This window comes from Zootermopsis nevadensis, unplaced genomic scaffold (genome assembly GCF_977971745.1).
Source record: "Zootermopsis nevadensis isolate Lab colony 2312 unplaced genomic scaffold, Znev_1.0 Znev_ptg000027l, whole genome shotgun sequence".
Lineage (NCBI taxonomy): Eukaryota > Metazoa > Arthropoda > Insecta > Blattodea > Termopsidae > Zootermopsis > Zootermopsis nevadensis.
In genome coordinates, this window is record NW_028259159.1 from 7,537,804 (window position 1) to 7,546,998 (window position 9,195).

At 52.0% G+C, this 9,195-nt stretch overlaps 2 protein-coding genes across 4 annotated transcripts in view; one reads left to right on the top strand and one right to left on the bottom strand.

Annotated features, from left to right (window-relative positions):
- The window catches only part of LOC110840196 (trehalose transporter 1-like protein), a 32,909-nt gene that overhangs the window by 21,967 nt on the left and 1,747 nt on the right, over positions 1–9,195 (bottom strand). The gene's annotated exons all lie outside the window — the stretch shown is intronic.
- Positions 42–9,151, top strand: LOC110840195 (kelch-like protein 17). Of its 3 annotated transcripts, XM_022085058.2 has the most exons (12): positions 42–373; positions 1,482–1,633; positions 2,444–2,540; positions 2,670–2,791; positions 2,874–2,988; positions 3,661–3,767; positions 5,549–5,665; positions 5,746–5,959; positions 6,279–6,423; positions 6,505–6,761; positions 6,932–7,187; positions 7,283–9,151. In XM_022085058.2, exons 2-12 carry the CDS (start codon positions 1,487–1,489, stop codon positions 7,494–7,496), a joined length of 1,791 nt encoding a protein of 596 aa, XP_021940750.1. In that variant the 5' UTR covers positions 42–373; positions 1,482–1,486; the 3' UTR covers positions 7,497–9,151. The 3 variants fall into 3 exon arrangements, with proteins under 3 accessions (XP_021940750.1, XP_087212515.1, XP_021940751.1); XM_087356389.1 differs by having other exon boundaries at positions 42–1,633; XM_022085059.2 differs by lacking the exon at positions 1,482–1,633.

Here is a 9,195-nt window from a genome sequence, read left to right on the forward strand (position 1 = left end):
GAGGCAGTATGTTCCTCCGAAGTTAATGCTCTGTTAAAAGCAAAACCAGTCCGTCAAGATGTTCCATTGTGACCACAGTTGTCAGATGCTAGCAATCATGTCCCTCCGCGCCCCATACGTCTGCAGACACAAGGGAAGTTTCGTACTTGCCACTGCGACCTTAACATCAGGCGACCCACGGGCTGGAAACCGCCGTCCCCGGTCGATTAGCTGGAGGTTACCGTCGGGTGCTGTCGCCTAGTGCCAGCCCGCGACACTGTGTCACGGTCACGCCATGGCCTCAGCTGGCTGGATCAGTACGTTCCATTCTGTGGTGTCGGTCGGAGCAGAACGGAGGTTAGGTCCACAGATCCGTCTCTCAGCGCCTCGATCGGTGAGTACACACACACACACAACATCTGCCAAGGTTCGGTGCACAGAAACAGACGATCGATTGTCACTGTAGCCTGAAAGAAGTACAAATCTGCGCCCGGTTCACACAGTGGTTAGGTGGCCGTGTGCACCCCGGAATCCAACACCAAGTCACAGTCTGTCTCAGGTTACGTTGTGCTAGGGTAGGACGGGGTACAAGCGTCACATTGCTTCCTTTCACGCGAATCACGAGAATGAGATGTGCGGAGATTGGAAATGCGAAATATGAAGACCGGATACGAACTATGGACACTGCGATGCTCCTTTCGATTCCACAGAAGGCGGGAAATTTATTCAGTAGTTGAGCGCACTGCTTGCTTCTGAAGGAGCGCCTACCCCATCAACCCTCTGAAGCCGAAGCTCGTCTAAATGTTATTTCAGAATCCAGCCCGTACCGCGAAGAAAACACAACGCCTCACCATTACGAAGATCAGCTGGTTAACGCTGTTTAAGGAAATGTTGGCTGCTGACAGAGAGAATCATACGCAAAGTTGCTGATTGATTAAGCAGGTGGTACAATAGTTAGCACAGGTGTTGAAAGAATCAATTGCATTGTTATTCATCCTCTACAATAGAAATTGCGTAGAACACAAGTCACAAAACATCCAACAGTCTTTGCTGTAGCATTAGAATTTCACGAGATAAAATTTGGAGCTTCGCCGTCGTGCCCCTTGGAAGCAGAGAGTCCTTCATCGCACTTTGCTTACAAATTTGCCTTTGCGCCAGGTATGGAGGTCGTGGAGGTAAAGCGGCGCCCAGCCCCAGTCTGCCTGTGCCTTAAATGTTATGACGGTTCAGACACAACAGAAACAACGCACTGGGCCGTCGTTTTATCGATTGTCGCGCGGGTGAACGGCCTGCTGACGTAACGCAACACGTGTTGCATCTCCGACGTTACTGAGGGAATTTAACGTCGATCCGCAATTTCAACTCGCCGTCTCCTGCACATGCGCCTTTCATCTTCCCGTGTCTTCGGCAGGAAGACCGCGGTCCAGTCCGCCTGGTCCATGTTTCCGTGCGACAATCGAGAGACGGGGCATTTCGTATGTACGCTGTGTTGCTTGTTGCAGACGACATGAGCGGCGGGGTGGACGTTGCTCCGGTGGGCTCCCCAGCGACCACTCCACCCGCTGGAGAGCCCCTCACGCAGTTCTTCCACCAGAGCCCGGGGCACTGCTGCACGTCTTTCGCGGCGATCAACATGATGCGGCAGAACGCGCAGGTGAGGGGCCGGAGCCTCGCCCGGTGCCCCCGAAAGGGACAAAGGTCAAGGTGTGATATTTGGCTCATTAGAGCGCGTCCCTGGAGACCGAGCCAAAGGTTGGCAACACTTGTCTGAACCTTGGTAATGAACCGTGTTGCAGTTTTCTCCAGTCACCGCGCACGCGTCTCATCTGACAGGTCCGTTGTGTCTGGCTATGAACTCACGGCCCCTCGATCCTGTCCGGGCCGGTGTCGGCAGCCGTAAGCGAATCTCTCAAAGTTCTGAGGCACACGCCCTGAGCTCCTTCGTTCATTTTTGCCGGAGGCAAATGAATCCTTTACAACGTTAAGCGACGTAAACGTTTACTGTCCGCGGCTTAAGGTTCGGACTGGACGGGAGACGCCATCTTCTGCACCAGACCGCAGGGCAAAATCATAATTCAAGGGCAACTGGGGAGACCTAGGCGTAGATGGTAGGATAATAATAAAACGGATCTCACGGAAATCGAGGTGCTGATTGGATTCATCTGGCACAGGACAGACACTGGCAGCGGTGTCGTGTAGACACGGTAATGAACCTTTGGCATCGAATGACAATCTTATGAAAATGAAGTGGTCAGGATACGGAAGGAAGCGATCATGACGTAGTCTAAGGTTCTATTCCTCCGGCATCCGCCTAGAAAGACTGGGGAAAATCACGAAAAATTCCTTTATAATGGTGATGCGTCAGTCAGTAAGCAACCTCCTGTGAAAAGTCGGACAGTTTGTGCCAGACACCACAGCTTCGACGTCCCAGAAGACTTCCATCTTCAGGTTTCTTCTGTTTCAGCTCTGTGACGTGGTGCTGAAGATCGGCGTCGACTCCATTCGCGCCCACAAGGTGGTGCTGGCGTCGGTCAGCCCGTACTTCTACGCGATGTTTAACGGTAAGTGGACGCACCACGCCAAGGTTCTGAACCTGCGGCCCGCGAATCGCATCAGAAATTAAACCCGATATCGAGAGGTTCACGCATTTCGCTGATGGCGACCTGGTCCTCTGGGTTTCTCTCCCGCAGACGACATGGCGGAGAAGCTGCAGGAGGAGGTGACGCTGCACGACGTGGACGCCACGGCGCTGCAGCTGCTGGTGGAGTACTCTTACACGGGCGAGATCCTCATCACAGAAGACAACGTGCAGGTGCGAGACGATAAGCAACTTCCGGCGCATGCTAAGTGACGAGTCTCTCGACACCTCGCCCTCTTTGGCTCCACTGTTGCAGGTCCTGCTGCCTGTTTCCAGCCTCCTGCAGATCAGCTCGGTGCGAGAGGCCTGCTGCAAGTTCCTCATGAGACAGCTCCACCCCTCCAACTGCCTCGGCATCCGGAGTTTTGCAGGTACAAAAACTTTCTCAAGTCCAACCAAGAGGCTTTTCATGCCGCCTGTAGGAATGCAATTTGCAACACGACAGGCGATGTCACGCCATGGTTAAAATCTGACTGGCGACTACGTTCCTGGTATTTCTCCGGCATCTGAAGCTGATAAGTAACTCAAAGAACGCGAAGTACGGAGCGCGTGCTTCCGAGCAAGTGAACATTTGCCACGGCCGCCTTCAATTAATTACGTTTTGCGACGTTTATTTGGAAGAGCCCTGTCGAGGGACGGTTCTGACATGTACGTTGGGGCGGGGGAGGGGGCGAAGGGATGAATAAGACCCGGGCATTCAGGGGTTCAGAAGCCTCCACCCCAAAACAAACATCCTTTTGACGTCTCTGAATTAGGCGCGCCAAGGTCATGTGTTGTTAGAGAAAAGAGGTCCGTGGGGTAGACGCGGCTCAGTCATTTTGTACAGACCGAGGTGAGAGGAGGCGGCCGTGGCTTTTCTCCAGGCACGACGCCGGAATTAGCTCGGACGTAAAACCACGAAATACGTCAGCTCGCCACTCGGCCAAGCGCAGTCCCGGAAAAGGCTTTCGGCCAAGACTGAGTAGACGGTAATTCTGATTTAGAAAACTGTTTCCTAGCAACGGAGGGAGAAGCTGATGAAAGATGGTGGAACTTGGTTGCAGATGCGCATGCGTGCAAGGAACTGCACCGCCGGTCGCACCGGTTCGCCCTGCAGAATTTCCAGGAAGTGACGGGCACAGAAGAGTTCCTGCTGCTTCCATTCAGTGAGGTAAGAGCGCTTCGCCCCCGCCCGGCCGGCCGGAACCCGCATTGTTCTGCATTCATCAGAATGCGGAGGGGAAGCAGGAAGCTGCAGTGGCAACTTCGTTTTCGAACAGAGGAGCTCGCGTTTGTGTAAAAGCCATCGTAATGGCACAGTCGATGACGCAGGTGGCTGTGATACCACGCGGCCACACCTTGGCTCTTGTGCGACGAGAGACAGGGCACGGCGTTTCTAGAGACTGACGCCTGCAGGCGTCTGATGGCTCATAAACTGGGACGAGGCGCCTGGCGTCCCCGAAATGCGATGCTTTATTACCGAGGACGAGGATAATTAGTAGAGATACGAGCAGATGGAGGACGAAAGGCGCGATCTACTTAATCACGGAGAATATTCGCCGGAAAGAGATGATCAGGGCGAACAGAACAACAGGTGGTTTTTACGACTGCCTCACAAACACACAAATGATCACGTGTGTTCACAGCACAAAAGTTGGCAAATTTACGTGCAATTAAAATCGAGGAGACGTCGGAATGACCCACAGTAAAAGCGCGAAGCCGCCCTCCGGTCGGACCAGAACGGCGTGTGATCGATCTTCCTGACCGAGCGAGCGAGCGAAGGAGCAGGGAAACGTTAACGGAAACAAAAGAAACACGGAGTAAACTTCCGAGTGCTGACCCGCAGCGTTACGCGGACCACAAATAGAGAACCGCCCTGGCAAACAGGAGCCCCTTGAGGGGGGGGGGGTCCCCCTAATGGAAATGGACTCTAGACCCGACACACACACAAAATCTTTTTTTAATGGAACACTACCACACACGGGCAAGGGGCAGTCACCCCAGAAAGTGGACCGACACAGTAAGCCGGCATCGCGACGCCAGATCAATAGCGTCCCAGACAGGCGCTGACCTCACGCGGGGCTGACATCAATGACCGATAACAGAACCCGCAGTCACTCTCAGCAGCTTCATTAGACATTCACAGTGGTACAATCCGTTCCCATATAATACTCTGTCTCTTCCAGGTAGAAATTTTTCAGTCTTGAAGATGGAGGCGAAATATTCATCCGAAACGTATGTATCTTCCCACAAATCCACACGACATCACAACCCAGAAGACCAACAGCGACATCTTCACAGTCTCACTTGTCCAAGAGGTTTCCCCACTAAAACTCTGTGTGGATTCCTTGTCTCCGTATCCTAGGCTACGCGCTCAGCCCATTATCCGAAATCACAATGCCGCGACTTGCGTTCTTCGCACAAAGTAAGAGACCACGTGCTATAACCATACAGAACAAGTGCTAAAATTGTTTTCACGTGGGATTCGTTCACTTTTAGAAAAATTAAAATGCTCACTCAGACGGAAAGGCGATCATCGTCTCGCGGTGGTGGGAAAATGTGCAAGGACGAGTCTGGTTGAACGCCTCAGACGCGGATGCGACGGGTCTCGAGAGGCAGAACACAGCATCCAAGCGCTGCAGAGGGCACGTGTGGAGCCGAGAGATCCGCGCCGACAGCGTTAATTGGCTGGGCTAGTGAGGAGGCTCGTCGGAAAACAGGGGCACGGAATGCGTGTCGTCACCCGAACGCAGGGCAAAATCGTAATACAATTAATAACCCCCTCCCCCCCTCAAATGTGGCAAAGTTCGAGTATTCCTCAACGACAGTAATGAATTAAAATCACATTCATGACGAAGTTTGAGCAAAATAAATTCTGACAGGTCTCGGTGCGTTCAGCTCAGAAATCTTCGTCTTCAAATCCCACGCCTCAAACGGGCCCTACTGTTGCAGGTGGAGGGGCTCGTCTCAAACAGCCAGCTGAACATCGCATCGGAGGAAAGGGTCTTTACCGCCGTCATGAACTGGGTCAATCACGACCTGGCCGACAGAGAGCAGCATGTTGCCCAGGTTGGTTCGTCTTCAGGAAAGTATAAATAGTTCCCCGCCCGCCCGCCCGCATCGCCCTAACCGCAAACTCCGTGTTGCAGCTAATGCGACACGTCCGCTTGCCGCTGGTGGCCCGCGACTTCCTCATGAGCTACGTGGACTCGGAGGCGCTGGTCCGTGAGAACACGGAGTGCAAAGAGCTACTGCTGGAAGCCATGAAGTACCACCTTCTTCCCGAACAGAGGTCAGCACTGGCCACGGAGCGCACCGTCGAGCGACGTCCAGAGGGAATGCGGCCCTACTTGTTTGCTGTGGGTACGTGAGACACCCTGTACACTTCCCATGTTTATAAACCTCCCACACACACGCGACTTCAATGTATTTAATTTCAGCTGGAAATTCTGCGGCCCATTGCAACGCCGTGTAGTCTGGTATAAGTTTGCCAACGTTTCAGAGGTCCTTGCTGCCTCCATCATCAGGCGATGATTAAGTCAGTCTACCAGACTACGCGGCGCTACAAGCCAGAAGACAGCCATCTTTGTAATCAGTTGCCGGTTCCTTGCGTCCTCCACCCCTGCACCTTCATCCCCTGCCATGAACGACCATGCGAACTTCTGCCTAATGTTGTCGACAGGTGGCGGGTCCCTGTTCGCGATCCACAGCGAGTGCGAGTGCTACAGCCCGCGGACTGACCGCTGGTTGCCAATCGCGCCCATGGTTTACCGGCGCAGTCGCAGTGGGGTCACCAGCCTGGGCAAGCTGCTCTACGTGGTGGGCGGGTGAGTCCTCTGACGGCGCCTAAAAGGGCCGGCTTTGAGCGGTGCAGACTCTAGACTCTAGACTCGTGGTCTGACACGCAGGTACGACGGCGCCTCTGACCTCGCCTCCGCCGAGAGCTACAATCCGCAGGTGAACAAGTGGACCGCCATCACCCCGATGGGCACCAAGAGGAGCTGTCTCGGGATCTGCGGCTTTGACGGGCTGCTCTACGTGTGTGGGGGCTACGACGGCGCGTCGTGCCTCAGCAGCGTGGAGCGCTACGACCCGCTGACGGGGGTCTGGAGCTCGTGCCCCGCCATGACCATGCGTAGGCGCTATTGTCGCGTGGCTGTTGTCGGTAAGAGATCGCGCCTCTTTGCTCGGGGACGTTGTGTATCAACACATTAAGAAATAGCGAGCCCTACACTGCATTCACACACGTCCACATTCAAAACATATGAATATTAATTATATTAATGGAGTCCCATCCTTCACGAAATTTTTTCCACTAAAATGTTCTTTTCCCAGAGAACTGCGTGTATGCGCTCGGAGGATTCGACTCCACCAATTATCAGTCAAGTGTTGAGCGGTTCGACCCGCGAATGGGGCGGTGGTCCCCGATGCCATCTATGAGCAGTCGACGCAGTAGCTGTGGCGTGGCCCCGCTGGATGGGGCTCTGTACTGCATTGGTGGGAATGATGGGACCATGTGTATGTCCAGTGGGGAGAGACTCAACATCAGGAGGAATGCCTGGGAGCCGATATCAGCCATGAACTCGAGAAGGTAAGCGCCTGCTCTGAGACAGGACACGTCTGGTGATGTCAGCAGCGTCTAAGGGGCGAATGCCCACTGATATAGGTAATGCCTTCTGCACGCAGGTCTACGCACGAGGTGGTGGAGATTGAAGGCTGCCTGTACGCTGTTGGAGGGAACGATGGAAGCTCTTCGCTTAACTCTGTGGAGCGGTTTGATCCGAAACCCAACAAGTGGACACTGGTGACATCTATGCTGACTCGTCGCAGCTCTGTAGGAGCTGCAGTACTCGAATGCCTTAATCTAGAGAAGGGGATTGCAGCCGCTAAAAACATGTGACTACGGTGGCTGACTTCCATGTGTCTGTGTGTACAATAATTCAGAACTGACGAAGACTTGTCAGGTCCTGTTCTCTACATTCTAACAGTGCCCAGAGTTTGAAAATGACAACCTATACATTTCAAAATTACTTTAAACATGAGGTTTCACTTCCCAGTTATCAGACTGGTGATGCTGATACATAACATTAGCCAACCTACAACCAACAGTGTTTTCAAAACAGTCATTCCTGAAAGGACATTTATAAAATAGCATGTCACATGACTAAATGACAAATCAGGAAGAGTTCCATCTGAAGCGGTCATGAACTATTTCATGGCATTATTCCAGCACGTGCCTGGAGGGACTGAGGAAAACACAAAAACCTGGCCTTTCAGCTGAGTTCCTGCCACAGAGGACAGGCTGACCTTCGAAGCACGAGCAATGTCACAGGTTGAAGACCAAACAGGACTTGACAAGGGCACCTTGCAGTCTGAGAACATCATGGGGCATGTCCCCAATACACTGTATTCACTGCCAGAACCAGATGGAAAGTATGGCAAAGTGCACCGACAGTTGCCGAGACATGACACGCAGAATGAAAGAGACCTCAGCCGAGCACAGAACAACAGCACCCCATGGCGAACAATCTTTCGGATGATTAAGAGATTTCCTGCTTTAACTGAATTCAAAGAAACATCACTGCTGGACCAATTCACATATCAAAAATCTATTTCTCTTTGATCCACTAATTGTATCCTCTCGTTTATATTCAGGTGCTCCGCCAAGAATTTAAATACCAAAACTTTGTAAACATTTCGTGTTTCCTCTTTACGAAGTCTCCGGAATGAGAAAGTGCTCTCTCCTTTGTCATTTAATCACGCTGAACACAAGTAGCAGTGCTGCCAACACTGAACAAGTCAGTGTACTTTGCCTTCTTTAAGCGTAAGTGTTATTACACGGGGGGACCAATGACATGCAAAGAGGTGCCATGCCTGTGTGACACGTGTGCTCAGTGCACGAGGACAGACAAAAGAGCGCGCACCTGACGAGAGACAGGCCGGAGCAAGGTGCCGGTTCACCCTGGCATCTTAAAAGCGAGAGCCAGTATTTTTGTATCACTTTCCGAGTTGCACGTACAGACTTTCACTCTGTGATGCGAGGAACGTGAAACGACAAAGGGGCGTCTGACACTGCAATGGAGACCGCAGTTCTCTATCCGCAGTTTACTGTTATTTTTGTTACTTAAGACAATCAGCAACTGAAAGACGACTGATAAATAATTATCAGGTTATTTAATGAATATTGGTCAGGATAAACAGTGACCCGGCTGCTAGACCAGATGACGCTCGTTTTAGGTTGCTTGGGGTCTGAAAGAATTAACTTAGACTCTGACTTGAAGCCAGCACACAAGATACGATCCGAGTTCTTCGGTTCAGTAATGAGCGACTGTCAACTTGCAGTGAATGGGAGAGGCTCTGTCCAGGCAGAATGGAGACATCCACCTCACAAAACCTTGCCTTATGTGAACAACACTGCCATCATTAAAGTAATCCTCCCCCTCCTTTGCAAAGTGCCATCTACCCCTCAAGTCTATAAAACAGAATTGCCATCACTAGCTCTAGTCTGTTCTGTTCTGTAAATTAAAAACAATAAAAATTGCGTTCCTCAATTTATTACGTGCTTCGTATCACATCCGTCTGTAAACTCGGACAAAAAT